Genomic DNA, 15509 nt, shown 5'->3' with positions numbered 1-15509 from the left:
CTCTTGTTGGCATCTCCCATTGACTAGTTTAGGTGGGCAACCACCTAGTGTCCTGGCTCTTGTCAATCCCATTCCCAGGTGCCTATCTTCCCCCCACAGGAAGCCTAGGCACCTAACTCAGACTTTGTGGATCGCAGTGTTGTTTTGTGATTTTTCTAAAGTTAGGCATTGTGACAGTGTTGCCACGCAAAAGCCCCTTTGTGGATATTGGCCTTAAGGTGTCTGAATAATCTCCTTTTAACGTTATAAACACGGGGACAAAAACTTCCCTACCTCACAAGAGCACTGAGGATAAATTTGCTGTAGAGGGACTGCATGTGTTGTCCCTCCCTCTAAGCAGTAACTTCATCTCCTGAGCATTATTTTTTGTTCCGTTGTTGTGGCTAGGGATTAATTTTTGGCATGGTGTAACAGGCTGGCAGTATTTTCCCAAAATACCCACCCTGTTAGCAGTTACACTGATCCTCTTGGAAATGTTAAGTGAGTTCTGATGACTCACTATCTCAGTGTAAAAAAAAAACCAAAAAAAAACCAGGGTTTTTTTGTGTTTTGGGGGTTTTTTTGCTGTGATGTCTCAGATAGCTTGAGATGGCTCTTCTGATGTAAAATCCTAGTGGAAACCAGACTCAGTGCAGTTAGCAGAGGTCACACTACACTCCTAGTGGGGCTGATGTAAAAAAGGTATGCTTTTACAGAAAAGTCACAGCCGTTGTTGGCAGGTAGCTTCTTACCCCACCTGGAAATGAAGGAGGTAGGAGTAGTAGTGACTGTCTACAAAAATAATAAAAGGTAACTACAGGGTGAGCTGTCTGGGAAGTGGGACCCTAGGGACAGCCAATGTTTCAGAGAAGATTTGAGCTAAACTTAATTATCTTATTGTTAATGTATATGGTAAGAAAAATCAAATCCAGGAAGAGGGTGGCTTTGGACTCTTAATGTTTGAGAAGGCTGGGGGATATGGCTGATTATACAGGGGTTAGTTGATTATATTGCATTCTCTGCAACAGGCTGATTATTTTCATGAACAGCTCTGCCTGCTGTAGAGCCAACGTCCATGGCCTTTAGCTGGCTGTGTGGTTTGGAAACTCATGGATTCTTTGGGATAGAGAAGGCCCTAGCAGAAGTATAGACACTCATCACAGCTGGATCATAATCTTAAATAGGGGTGGAGTAGTATAGTTAATATTCAGAATATTAATGTTTTAAAATATTTTTATGGAAAAAAGTGGGTTTTCTGCATGCATGTTTGTAATGTTTATGTTCTGACTACAGAACATCAAGCATTGATAGCACTTTGGAAGGGGAAATGTCTTTGCAATATACCAAGCAGACTGTTCCATGTAAGGCTCAAGCAGCCCCAAAACTCCTATGGTGTGGCAGAGGATAAAGGAGGCCTGTTTGTTCCCTCCAATTTTTAATAGTTTGCTGATTGTGCAGTAGAGCTTTATTTTAAGCATTCCAGCTCTAGTGGGAGCTAGTATAAACTGGCAAATAGATGACGGTGCTGAGTATTTTGACTACTAATAACTGCAAGTAGCTTTTCTTTTCTCTGTATTTCACAGAAGACCACAGGTGGGTACAGACTTGTTGTGGCACAAAAGCTCAGGGCCAAGTCATTCCCTCAGTGATCCTGTGTAACTCATTTCAATTCAATGGGGTTGCATGGATGAAAATGACAGCAGAATTTGGCCCCATAACTCTATGTAAGAACAGAGTAATGCTAAGCAAACCAAAGCATATATGAATTGAACCGTAGTGGCACTACTGACACCTCTGGTCCTTTCTGGCACAACAGAGAAACACAGGAAATACTAGAGGAGTGAATCCGAAACAACTCCTTTTTCCATCACAAGAATTAACATTCTAAACCAGACTTAAGGCCTAGGCCTGCAAAGGCGATTATTTATTTTGTGAAATTCCTAGACGTGGGAGATGTATCAAAACTATGAAGTGAGGCTAAATATATTATGACACTATTTTCAAGTAGTAGTATGCCAACCACAGAAAGAAAGAGAGAGGGAGAGGTATAATACATTCTTTGAGGCTGGAATATTATTTAAAGTATACAGCAAGGAAACAGTTTCTTTAACTTGGTGTTTTCTATAGTACCTTTTACTGGGATATAGAGGGAATTTCCCCTATTGCTAATAAATAACCATGCAAAGGTAACAAGAGTGTCTTTTGTATGAGATTTAAAAACCCAAGGTCCTTTCTGCTTGGTGTGAATGTTAAAAATCTCATAGCACTTTGGATAAGAGGAGAAGTTTGTCTATTTGCTTGTGGTCAAAATTTCCATATGTCTCTCACAGAATGCTGTGTACCAATTGGTTGCCACTATTGATTGGAGAAGTGGCTGCATTTCAGTGTTGCTAAAAGTATTTTGTGCTATAATATGCTTTAAGTAGAGAGATAAGGGAGTTAGGCAAACAGCTGCTCCAAACTGTGTGTTCCCCTTTGAGTCCATGGGACTAAAATGATTAACCCATTGCAAGTTTAAGCCTTTTTAAGTTCTAAAGGGAGGATTTTGTAAAGCACCGTTGGGATTCTTAAGGACAAAAGGTGCTAGATAAATGTAAATGATTATATCACTAAGTGACAGGTGTCATTTGGCTGCACAGACAACAAGAGCTGAATCAGTCAGCCAACAATTCCCTAAAATAATCTTTACCTCTTTTTTCAGTCTCTGAACTTGTCAATTTCCTCTTGGAATCTGCATCATACCTGCTTAAAGTGCAAAATTGAAAAGCCTCAGAGATTTTTCCTCTTACCTGCCCCTCTACTCCTATTACAGCTCCTGACTGTTTCTACTTGCCGTTTAAAAAATATTGACCTCTAATATATATTTTTAAAAAACAAGAAAATGAATATATTTTTCCAATAAGACCTCAAGCACTTGATGGGACTGACTCACCATGTTCTTCACAGCCTGTTTGAACTATTGTTGTTCCTCCTCCACAAGCTTCCTGCCTCAAGTGAGAGTGACTGCCTTTGGGATTTTTCTCTTGCTTTCTTCCTGCTATCCTTCTGTAGTCTCCCGCCTATCCACTAGCTTTTTTATGTGTGCTCAGGCTCTCCTCCTTCACCAGTTCTTTCTTCCCTACCTCTTTTTTTTCCTCACTTCTGAAGCGTATGGCTAGAATGAGGAGCTTAGCATCAACAGAGCCAGCTTTGGCATTTTGGGGGAAGGCCTACACAACAGCATTTTGCTGCCCTTTGCAAATGTAGCTGACTCCTATCCACCAAGATCACACCACTCTGCCTAAGGCTCTTGGAAGGTTAGTGAGGATTTTTTTTGCAATACAATTGCAATAAATTGAACTCATTCATTTTACATTTAAAAGTGTGTGTGTGTAATCTTTAGGTTGCTCCAGGCGGCTGCTACAGAAGTGGAACCCAGCTGGTTGAGTTGTTCCCTTCAGCTCTGGCAATTAGATTATACTTTGAAAGGCAACATTTGCACTGAAAAGGATTAGAAACTTTTCTATTAAATCTTTTATACTTCTTTCTCTAAATCCATGAGAGATGCTGCAGCTGTTGGCTTTATGAAGCCCAACGCTTAGCTTCGAGCACTGATGTGGGTTGTGTTTCTTGGTCTGGTTTCACACATGATCATGCGAGCATTGAAGCTTGAGCTTCCTGCTGTACCCATGCGGTCAGGCAGAGTGGGATTTGCTGAGGACCAAACTGAGCAAAGAAACAATGTTTGGTAGCTTGCAGGTGGGCGTGACTGTGATCTGGTTAATGAGATAGGATGGGGGTTCCTCCGCCTTTGTTTGAAGGCTGGGTTTTAACCTGGGATCTGTGAACAGGCCGTGGAGGGGTTTCACAGTCAGGTCACCCTGCCTTTCTTTATGGCTAGATGGGCGAGAGATCTGAATGCTTTTTCTTCTATTGTAGCGGGGGATGAAGATTGAGAACAACTGCTCTGTATTATGTAGTACTAGGCACTATGGGAGGGAGGATCCTGTGTTAGATGGACCGCTGGTCAGATCCAGTGGGGAGATTCCTACCTGGCGTGCACTTGGGAAGAGTAACAAACTCTGGGTGCCCTCCCGAGCTGTCCAGTCCCCCCTCACATCGGTGGCTCCTTTTCACAGCTGGGGTACTACGCTCACCTTGCTTAGGGCCGAGATCGTGGCGGCAGTACCCCGGGGGGGCTGGAGTAGGGTCTCCCGGCTGGTAGCGGCGCCCTTCTCCTAGCCCAGGCGGCCCTGGCCCGGCCCCGCTCGCCAGCTGTTCAGGGCTGTAACACTCTCGCTGTCTCTCGTTCTCGCCCAATAGGGAGCGGCCCGCCCGAGGAGGCCCAATGAGCGGCGCGGCCGGGCGCTCCGCTAACCAATGGGGCGGCGGCTGCGGGGGCGGTGCTGGTGTCCGCGAGCCGAGCCAGCAGCAGCAGCAGCGGCCGCGGGCGGGGGCTGCGCAGTGTGCTCGCCCGCCGGAGCCGCACAGCCAGCCTCCGACCCACCGCCCTCCTCCCGTCTGTGCCTTCTCCGCGGTGGAGGAGCTTGAGCGCTGCTGGGAGCCAGGCTCGGCGGCACCATGGCCGTGGAGGAAGAGGGGCTCCGGGTGTTCCAGAGCGTCAGGATTAAGATAGGTAAGAGCAGGAGACGGGAGCGTCCCCGGCCGCCAACAAAGGGCGCGAGGGGGGCTCCCTGCAGCCTTGGCGTGGGCTCTGGGGCCGCGGGGCTGCAGCCCGGCGCGTCTGCAGCCGAAGTGCCGGTACCTCCTTGCCCTGGGGGCGACAGTGCAGCGAGGCTCGTCTGCCCTCACCCCAGCCCCGTAGCCCGGCCGCCCGCCTCCCTCCCTCCCTCTAAAGCGACTGCTGAGGAGGCAGTAGCCGCCTAGCTAGGCACTGTGGGGTCCCGTTGCCTTTTACAGCAGCTGCGCTGCCTCATCCCTCCTAGCCGGGACAGCTCTACACGTAGAGCGCTCTTCAGCCTGCCCACCAGCTGCCCTGGCTGCTGCTTGTCCCTCCTGAAGTTTCTTCGCAAAGTCTCCGCCTCAGACGGGCGATGGATGCTGAGGAGGACGCTAGGGGTCTGTCCTGCCTGAAATGGGTTGGGTTGTTCCTTAAGATCGTGCAAAAACATCCCGACTAGAAACTGACCAGCTGCAGTAGCATCTTTGCCAGTTACAGTTAGAAACTAAATAGCCTATCCTTGGACTTGTCTTTCAAACGCGCTCTTCCCCACCCCTCGCGTGTGAACGCATTGGGCATGGAGGATGCAAATCTCTGTTTCTTTTAGATTCCTAGTCCCATTAGTATTGGTGACAGATTATGTAATAGGATGGAAGAACAACCTGGGTCATTATCTGCGTGAGCCCCAGGACTTGATTTTTGCTAAATTACACTGAAGAGATTTGAAGACTAACAAAGCCACTCATCAGTTTTGTGCATCGTTTGCTAAAACCGATGTGGAAAAATAGAAGGGCATAAAATTATTAGCAGTAGGTTCAATTTTAATAAGATTTTCATACATCTAATATTGCTACAGTCTCATGTACTGGAAAGTAAGCTATTGCTATGTGGTTGTTGCAGAAGGTAGCTCACTTTGTTTTAGAGATGCATTACTATTTTAGCTGCTGAGTGATTTCCAGACCACATTATTAGAAAGTAAGCGACAGATGTCACTGTGTTGTAGATTAAAACTCTCTCTGGTAGTGTTTTGAGTGTGCAGGGCTGTTGGGAAATCCCTTGTTTCCTTAACAGAATAAACCCACTTCATTTTGAAGGGGAACACTTTGTTTTGCTCCCCCCCCCCCCCCGCTATTTGGGGCAGTTGGGAGTTTGAAAGGGAGCTAAGGTGCCTAACTCCCACTGAGGGCTAAGAGAGTTGGATGCTTAGCTCCTTTTTGTGCTTTTGAAAATCACTGACATGTTGATACTCCTAAAAGCAACTTCATGCCTACCAACTGTAATGCAGGATAAAGTAAAACAAGTTAGAGAGTAAATCTCATTACTCAGGTAACACAATGGTATTTCAAGGAGGTGGCAACATGTTAATGTGCTGTTAGGATCCTTCCCTCATTAATCCAGTTACGCAGTAGCTTAGAAAATAAAAAAATTGGCACCACTGAAATAAAATGTTACGGTAACATGAATTAGAAGTTATTTACATTATGTATGTGACTCCATCCAGAAAAGCTTATCAATGGGTCTATATAGTATGGCAGGGTGAGACTGGCTTTCAAGTTCCCTTGAAGGAGAGAGAGAAAAAATCAGCTGTTTAATGTCTTGTTGTGGTAGGTGTATTAAAGGAGGAATTCATGGAATAGCAATATGTTGTAACTAAAGTAGTAGTAGTAACAGAAGAATTTCTATCTACCATTTTGCATGTAATAAAAACCACTGCAAGTAGTATAGCATTGACTGGCATTCACTGAAGGGAGTAATGTGATGGTGTCATAAGTAATTCACTGACATAATTCAAATATGTCTGAGTGACAGAGAAGATACAATTTAGCAACAACAGCAAAGGTTTGAGATTAATCTGACCAAAACATCTGCTAAAATTAATCCCCTTTCCGAATTTAATATCCGAACCCTTATTAGAGTAATTTTTGATTGATACTCAATACTAGAGTAGTGATTTGTGGCCACTTATGTATAGTCATACTACAGTGAGAAAACTGTATCTGTGTCATTGACACTAGAATGCCTAACCTTTTGTTCCTAAAATAAAGTTCTTTTATCTGATGTGGTAAGAGTAACTCCAATAGTTCAGGTAGCAGAGCGGATTGGTATGCACATGAGATTTGACTTTTTAATCCAGTAGAGGGCAATGGTAAATGTATGCAGGAGCCAATTTGTTCCTTCTGTCATTTAGTAGTAGTAGTAGTAATGTATTTGAAATCATATTAATCAACTTTCATGGCAAGAGTTTCTAAACAAATGCTTGTATAACAGGTTTTGTTTAAATGTTAAACACTTCTGGGACTTAAGTATGTTCTCACAGAGGTGAAAGTCATGTCAGCAAAACAGAGGTGGCAGGATAATTGCAGTTTCTGAACTGACTGAAAAAAATTGGCATGTTGATGTTGTCTCAGTTCTGTTTAGTAGGTCTTGTGAAGTGGTTGTGACCTGCATAATTTTGCCTAGATGCTTTAGAGTTCCTACTTTCCATCTCAAAAGTGGAACAATAGTCCTTATGTGCACCCAGAAGAAATAATAAGTGGTACCTGCATTGCACTCAGTCTTCATGAAGGCTTGGAATATTTTTCAGATATCTACAAGCTAGAGGTAGACATGAAAAAGGAAATGAGAGGCAAGTGCCACAATCCACTTCTATCAGCTTTTAGGAGTGGAAATCTCTTCATATCTATCCATCATGAGGTTTTTGTGCCCATCACTAGTATCCAAGTGGACTTCTGTTTGCCTTTCCCTGGTTGGATTTGTTTACATTTTTTTGATATATATAAAAAAATAATTCATGGTGAGAAAAGCTCTGTCGTCATGCTCTAGAACTGATCCAGAGTCTGATCACTTTTAATCTTCTTTGGAAATTCATTCCTAAGCCAAATTTCTTTGACGAAATCACTTAGTACTTGGTTTGGTGATCTGTATTGTCCCAGAGGAGCACTTCTGTCCTGTCATGTCATGGATGGAGAAATGGTCACATACAGCAGGGTCCTGACCTGCTGAGGACACTGAATGCCTTGAAGTAGCAATGGAAGTGGATTGTGAGATGGACTTGAGGTCGGGTGCTTGTGAATCACCATGGGCAGATCTTGTCCGGGAGGAAGAAGTTGCGTCCCCTAGGAAGCTGCAGATGGAAGAAAGCATTAGTGGCACAAAATGTCAGCTGATTGTCCAGGATCAATGATTGAGTTTAATGAACAGGACCACTTCAAGCCAAGTGGGGTGTGATGTCTTAGTTCTTTACAATGTTTCCCTATTCTGAAGAGGATCATGCTGGTCTTGTCTTGATTCAGCTTGAGCCAGTTCCTCTCTCTTTAGGACTTAATCTTGTGTGGACTTTGCGACATTCTTGTGATTGCATTGTTTGCATCTGTTGAGAATGATTTTCTTCTGTTTCCATGGCATATCATGAGCAGTGCAGCTGATTCTACAGATGATATCCTGTAGATATTGAAGAGGAGATACAATGAGGTGGATTCCTTTGCGAAACTATGGGTGAGAGCTTTTGGGAAAGAGGAGCTATCACTGCACTAACTCTCCTTTTTGTGGTCCTCTCCATTGGAAGAACTCAGTGCCTGTCTGCTTTTGCTCATGGTTCCCCCATGATTAGAATAAAATCATTTTTACAAGAAAGCAGCATATGGACAGAAATAAAAGGGCATTCATCGCCTTTGCTAAATATTTCCCTTCAAGGTCTGATTGTGTTTGGAGTCATTTGGCTACTTTTTACAGAAACTGTATTTTCACATTGTCCATCTTTCTTCATTGAAAATTATTTTTTTTACAGGAATCTCTCATACATAAACAAAACAATGTGTCTTGTAAGACTAAACAAATGCTTCCTGTAAGATTGCTACTTTGAGGAAGTGTGCTGCTCTGATATTTCCATGAGTCAGGGTTTCAGAACCTGAAAGGAAACAACATAAGACTTGTGGCAGACGATTGGCTGGAAAAACTACAAAGAGAGTGCTTCTGCTTGGCAACATAGTTACTGTTAATAATACTTATGCTCTACTTAATTGCTACCCTTTTCTCTCCTTTGACTTGTGTCATTTTACTACTTAACAAGTTTAAACTTTCAATTACAGAAATAAAAGAAAAGTACATATTTAGCATATTCAGCATTTCTACAATGGAAAGCTATAACCTGGGTAATGGGAAAGAACAAATCCTACACTGCAGGAATTACAGAGCTGTGTTATGATGGAAGTTAGATTACACAATCATAGTGGACCCTTTTGGCCTTAAAATCTATTAACTTTGGATTTAGTAAAATACCTTAAATCTTGCACTGTTATATCCAGGAATGTAAAATGTATGCTATTCTCTTGATAGCATAAAACTTAGTGCTTTTGAGTGAGTGTTCAAAAATCATGCGTAATAAAATGGAGTTCTTAGTTGACTACGCTTTTATCTGTAGGTTCAGATGTTGAGATTAGTCCTCCAGTACTTCTAGAAACAGCCCCACAGATATCAATCTCTTGTGAGAGGGTGGATGGATTGGGAGTCATTTGGAAGTCATGAGTGAAATAAGACTGGTTTCAGAACATAACTCACGTGGGTGATTTCATTGTGTAACTTGGTATAGATGATATATCCAGCTCGGTAGGGAGTTAAAACTGAAACCAAACTAGTGCTCATACCATGCCTGACTTTATATTAGCAATTGTCAGGAATACTGTAATGCACTCGTACTGTAGAAATGGAGAAGGGAAGTAGCATTTTAGAAATTATGCATTATGTAGGACGTTATGTATGAAATGGGTAATTGTGGAAATCGACTAAATCTGTAAACAGAGCAGTGATACAATGAGTGCAGAAACATTGGATTAAACATTTTCTCAGCGAGTCGCTTTTTTCCTTAATCTATGCTTTAAAATGATTACTGTGAAAAATACATACTGTAAAATATGTCAAGGGGTGGGGGAGAAGAATGATTTATTGATAAGCTGTTTCAAAATCAGTAGGGCAGCAAATGATGAAACTAGGTGAAGTTAATTGCCTGTCCCCAGATATTTAAGAATTCACAAGATCAGAACCACACTAAAATGTTAAGTACTACTGATGGTGTGTTGGGAAGGGCGGGGGTGGAGTGGTAATTTAAACAGCATTGCTTGTTGTTTGGTATGTTAGTTTATTTAAGATGAGACTGGATAATTTAAGGGGATTCATAGTAGACAGACTTTTTCCATCTCTAACTCACTGATTCAAACCTTGTTCAGCTTGGTAGCCACCACATTTGGTTGCTAACTTGTTGTTCAGCGTGCTGTGTGAAAGGAATGGTGGTCAGCCTTCTCCCATGTGAAGAGAGCACTACATACAATAGGCTGTTCTGACAGATCCATAAGATGGTACAAGGGCTGAATGGATATGGAGAACAAACTACCATCTGACCCTTCAGGATGGCCTCACCACCTGAGGATCGAAGTAAATTATTCAGGCAGCATGGTAAAGACTTTACTCCCGTGGGTTTTTGTCCTTGCTATAAGAATAGCAGAGGATGATAGTCTTCGGGGCTGTCCATCTTGTACCTTTCATGATTTCTAAATTAACTTAATCACATTTTGTAAAATTATACAGATCCTGCACATGGGAACAAAACCAAATATGGTTCGGTTTCTGGAGGGTGAATTCCTAATAGCCAAGGTTACTAGGTCAAGAAAACTGATTAATTCAGGACAGTAGGGAGTCTGAACATAACTTGCCAGTTTTTTTTTCTTCTGGAATTAGCAGACATGCTATCCTTTGATCCCATGGTCATGATTAACTAATAGTGATTCTCCTTGAGTCTTCAGAAATATAGCTAGGTGACTTCATCTGGAGGTCAGAGCACCTCCGATGGCAAGAGCTCCATGATATGGTACTTGATATCCTAATCCGTGATCATATTCCAGAAAATGCATTTGTCAATTTTATCACTGTACTGAAATAACTTTTTAGGATAGCTTTTATTAGTGGGAAAACAAATATTCTGTTATTGGGGTTATATTGAGCCACAATATTAGCTCCTGTTACTACTTACTGTGTGCCTACAATGGTCTGTTTTAGTATCAGACATAGTAATGCAAATCTCCCTCAAGTTTCATGTGCTAACATGGGGGCTTCTCTCCTAGCTGCTGCACCCAGATTAATAGACTATTCATCCTGGCCACATCCTCTTGGAAGTTTACATTTCCTGTGTGACAGCTAAGGATGGACAGATAAGGACTTGAAATCAGCTGCTGTGTAACATACGTATTAACGTTATTCTGAGGCTACACAAGAGGATTAAAAATCCTACAAACAGTGCAGGCAGGACATAGTCTCTAGGGCCATATTTGTATTAGATAATTCCTTATATATCATGCTGAGATATAGGAACTATGACAACTGTCTGTTGGATTACTGTTCCCAAATGGTTGGTTGATTACTATTACCAAGTGCAAAAAACCCCAGAAGTAAATGGTGTAACTTTGGTTATAACTTTGTCATGCTAACAAAAGAATTTGCATTCTCAGACTTCACATGTTAAGTGATGTTTCTCATATAAAAGCAACTTCATAGTTAAGGCTGCAACTATGCCACATTAGAAGATAAATTCCTTTGGCGAAAATAAATGATTGTATGGTGTGAGGTAGGTACATTAAATTAACTTTTATTATTCAATGGTGGGGTCATGGGGCTTTTTTCTTCCTCACTCTGGCCCAGCATTGCCCACTAGGCTATATAAATGATGTTTCTCTGTTAACTGCGTTCTCCTAATTAGATATTTCATGATGGTGATGATGGATACAGCAATTTGTTGATGTACACTCCTCCCCATCCCATTTAAATGCCTGAGAGAGAGATCTGGGCAGAAGTCTGAAACAGGGAAATAAACATTTTTAAGGGGTTTTCAAATATGGTTGGCATTTTACAAGCAACAGCAAAGTACTTATCACAATAACAAGGAATGGAGAGAGAGCCAAAACTTTTAAAAAATATTACTAAAAACTGTCATCTTTTGACTTAGTCCTGACCCTACAGCAAAAATAGAAAGACATACAATTAAAAAAACCAACCCTAAAAATACCCATTGATGTGCTATATTGCTAACAGCAGCATAAACAGGCAAATCTCCTAGACCAGGGGTCAGCAACCTTTCAGAAGTGGTGTGCCGAGTCTTCATTTATTCACTCTGGTTTAAGGTTTTGCGTGCCAGTAACACATTTTAACGTTTTTAGAAGGTCTCTTTCTATAAGTCTATAATATATAACTAAACTATTGTTGTATGTAAAGTAAATAAGGTTTTTAAAATATTTAAAAAGCTTCATCTAAAATTAAATTAAAATGCAGAGCCCAGGCAGCGTGAGTGCCACTGAAAATCAGCTCGCATGCCATAGGTTGCCTACCGCTGTCCTAGATGTTACAAATGAAAACAAAATGGCATTATAGAATCCTGAAGGGGCCTTAAAATTTCTCCCTCCCCTCTAATTCTCAGGTAAATGAAGGATTGGAGGTCTTACTCAGATCTCATTTACTATTGTAAGTTGGGAATAAACCAATAGAAGTCAATAGTTAACACTGGTGTGAGATTTGAATGGTCTTTGGTGAATTGATGATTACAGCATTTGCTCTCTCAAACCAGTGATATTCAGACTGAGGCTCTTGAGCTGTAACTGGCTCTTTAATACGTCTCCTACAGCTTTTTGCAGCACATGATATTAAACACGGTGTGATTTAATTATCAACCAAACAGGAAGCTTTTATTATGTTAACCAATTGTAGTTGATAAAATAATACGTGGTCAGTGGTTTTGGGGTGTGTGTGTGTGTGTGTGTGTGTCTAAATATTTTCCCATCATATTGTTGAAATATGAAAATATAGTACTACGGTAAATAAAATAATGAATTCATACTTTTGTGGCTCTCCTGGGTAATGTTGATCGCTAATTTGTCTCCTGAATCACTGAGGTTTGAGTATCACTGTCTTAAAAGGAAGGAATATGCTTAATATGACACCCTTACTCTATCTTCCATTCCCTCGTGGAAAGCTTCCCACATGCTGTATGACACTCTAGCTGCAAGACGGTGATATTTCCCAACATGAGGGGAAGTAGCAGAGGTGGTGGAAGTAGAAGTCCTGGAATGAAGGGAGAGGCATGTTACCCGTGCTCAAATTCTAGGAGAGCTCTTGGGGGAGGGAGGGGAAATCAAGATATCAAACACTTACATTGTTCAAAGGGATCTGGGGATCATAGTGGATCACAAGCTAAATATGAGTCAACAGTGTAACACTGTTGCAAAAAAGGCGAACATCATTCTGGGATATATTAGCAGGAGTGTTTTAAGCAAGACATGTGAAGTAATTCTTCCGCTCCACTCCGTGCTGATTAGGCTTCAGCTGGAGTATTGTGTCCAGTTCTAGGTGCCACGTTTCAGGAAAGATGTGGACAAATTGGAGAAAGTCTAGAGAAGAACAACAAAAATGATTAAAAGTCTAAAAAACATGATCTATGAGGGAAGATTGAAAAAAAAAATTGGGGTTTGTTTAGGCTGGAAAAGAGAAGATTGGGGGGACACACACAAAAGTTTTCAAGTACATAAAAGGTTGTTACAGAGAGGAGGGAGAAGAATTGTTCTTCTTGTCCTATCCTCAGAGGTTAAGAAGCAATGGGCTTAAATTGCAGCAAGGGAGATTTATGTTGGACATTAGGAAAAACTTCCTGTCAGAGTGGTTAAGCACTTGAATAAATTGCCTAGGGGAGGTTGTGGAATTTCCATCATTGGAGATTTTTAAGAGCAGGTTAGACAAACACCTGTCAGGGATGACCGAGATCAGAGGTTCTCAAACTGTGGTCCATAGACCACTAGTGGTCCACGAGCTCCATTCAGGTGATCTGCAGATAGTTCCCTTTAAGGTGTGTGCCGCACACGAGAGAATGAAGGGGCACCCACCTAATTAGCCGAGCCGCGCAGGCGTGGCTCCGCTAATTAGGTGCCTGCACCCTGGAGAAGACCCACATGTAAGGTGTGGTGCTTGCCTTGGGGGGGGATAGGTAGGAGGGGGTGGTGGGAATTTGGGATGCGCAAATCCAAAGTGCTTTACAATAGTTCGCTAATGGTACAAACAACATTTAGAAAGATCATTAAGTGGTCTGCCAAGACCCTCAGCAATTTTCAAGTAGTCTGAGGGGAGAAGAAAAAAATGTTTGACAACTACTGACCTAAATAATATTTAACCCTGCCATGAGTGCAGGGGATTGGACTAGATGACCTCTCAAGGTCCCTTCCAGCCCTATGATTCTATGATAATGACTTCGGACTCCTAAAACTCAAATGGCAAATATTACAGTATTAAGACATGATAGGGTATGTATTAGTGATCTGTTTAATGTCTCAGGGAAGGTAAGACATTCCAGACATATGTTAACGAATCACTATACCATGTGGTATTATGTCTTAATGCTATATTTTAAAACTACTTTCATCCATTTTGTGCTGGTAATCAAGGAGAAGCTTACAGTGGTTTTCAAACTTCATTGCACCACGATCCCCTTCTGACAACAAAAATTACTACATGATCCCAGGAGGGTGGACCAAAGCTTGTGTCCTGCCCAGGACACAAAGCCCAAGTTCCATCATCTTGTGCAGGTGGGCCAAAGCCGAAGCCCGAGGGCTTCAGCCTCTGGTGAGGGGCCTGTAATCTGAGCCCCACCACCCAGGGCTGAAGTTCAAGGCAGTGGGGCTTGGGCCCCACACCCCAGCAAGTCTAACACCAGCCCTGGCGATCCCATTAAAATGGAGTTGCAACCGACTTTGGGGTCCTGACCCACAGTTTGAGAATCACTGGCTTAGCATTTGCTTTCATTATGACAGTAGGCTGTATTTTGTGTGACTGAAGTTGATGAGAAACTTGTACATTCTAAATAGTTTTCTTAACTTTTTCTGCTTTGTACAATACTAGCAATTTACATGACCTTAGTGCATTTTAAAAAACAACTTCGTCATCAGTTCTTTAATAATGCCTTTAATTTAACATTATGGAGTGGGGATTGATTTTAGGCTCCAGTTATAAGCGTGATTTATTTTCAGCCCACACCTAATTCCCCTTCCCACCCCCACCCCCGCCCAAAAATAATATCCCTGAAATTTCATATGCCACATCTTCCAATGGCAGAAGTTTTTTGGGGAATTTTGGAAAAGCCTAAGACTTCTAAAGTTATGGTGTTCTGGTAATTCCTGTTGTTCAGTCTTGGATATTTCTGTTTGTGGTTCATCTGATCTTCAAAATGGCTTGGCCTAGGAACTTGAGGTCCCTGAAGTGTTTTTTCCTCAAAGAAAAATGTCATTTAGTGTTTATGCAGTTTTTGGAAGAAGATAGTGTGGTTAGTAAAAACAACGAGGAATCCTTGTGGGACCTTAGAGACTAACACATTTATTTGGGCAAAAGCTTTCATGGGCTAGAACCCACTACATCAGATGCATGGAGTGGAAGATACAGGAGCAGTATAAATACATGAAAAGATGTGAATTGCCTTACCAAGTGTGAGGTTAGTCTAATGAGACATTTCAATTGACAGCAGGATACCAAAGGAGGAAAAATAACTTTTGAAATGGTAATGAGAGTGGCCCATTTCAGACCGTTGACAAGAAGGTGAGAGTAACAGTTGGGGGAAATTAGGTTTTATAATGACGCAACCGCTCCCAGTCTTTATTCAGGCCTTATCTGATGGTGTCCAGTTTCCAAATTAATTCCAGTTCTGCAGTTTCATGTTGGAGTCGGTTTCTGAAGTTTTTTTGTTGAAGAATTGCCACTTTTAGGTCTGTTATTGAGTGACAAGGGAGATTGAAGTATTCTCCTACTGGTTTTTGAATGTTATGATTCCTGATGTCAGATTTGTGTCCATCTA

General features: G+C 41.9%; 1 protein-coding gene across 2 annotated transcripts in view; it reads left to right on the top strand.

Moving 5' to 3' along the window:
* The window catches only part of RASA3 (RAS p21 protein activator 3), a 263439-nt gene that overhangs the window by 64122 nt on the left and 183808 nt on the right, over nucleotides 1-15509 (top strand). The window contains exon 1 of one of the 2 annotated variants that reach the window (XM_077814021.1): nucleotides 4443-4594. The exons of the other annotated variant lie outside the window; for it this stretch is intronic. Within the exon in view, the coding sequence (XP_077670147.1) occupies nucleotides 4540-4594 (55 nt within the window). The 5' untranslated portion in view covers nucleotides 4443-4539. Of the gene's footprint in view, nucleotides 1-4442; nucleotides 4595-15509 lie in introns of those variants that run through there. 2 annotated transcript variants of the gene reach the window in all.

Source organism: Eretmochelys imbricata, chromosome 1 (genome assembly GCF_965152235.1).
Source record: "Eretmochelys imbricata isolate rEreImb1 chromosome 1, rEreImb1.hap1, whole genome shotgun sequence".
NCBI classification, from domain to species: Eukaryota; Metazoa; Chordata; order Testudines; family Cheloniidae; genus Eretmochelys; species Eretmochelys imbricata.
The sequence above is the reverse complement of the archived record's forward strand: the minus strand, read 5'-3'. Positions and strand labels throughout refer to the sequence as shown.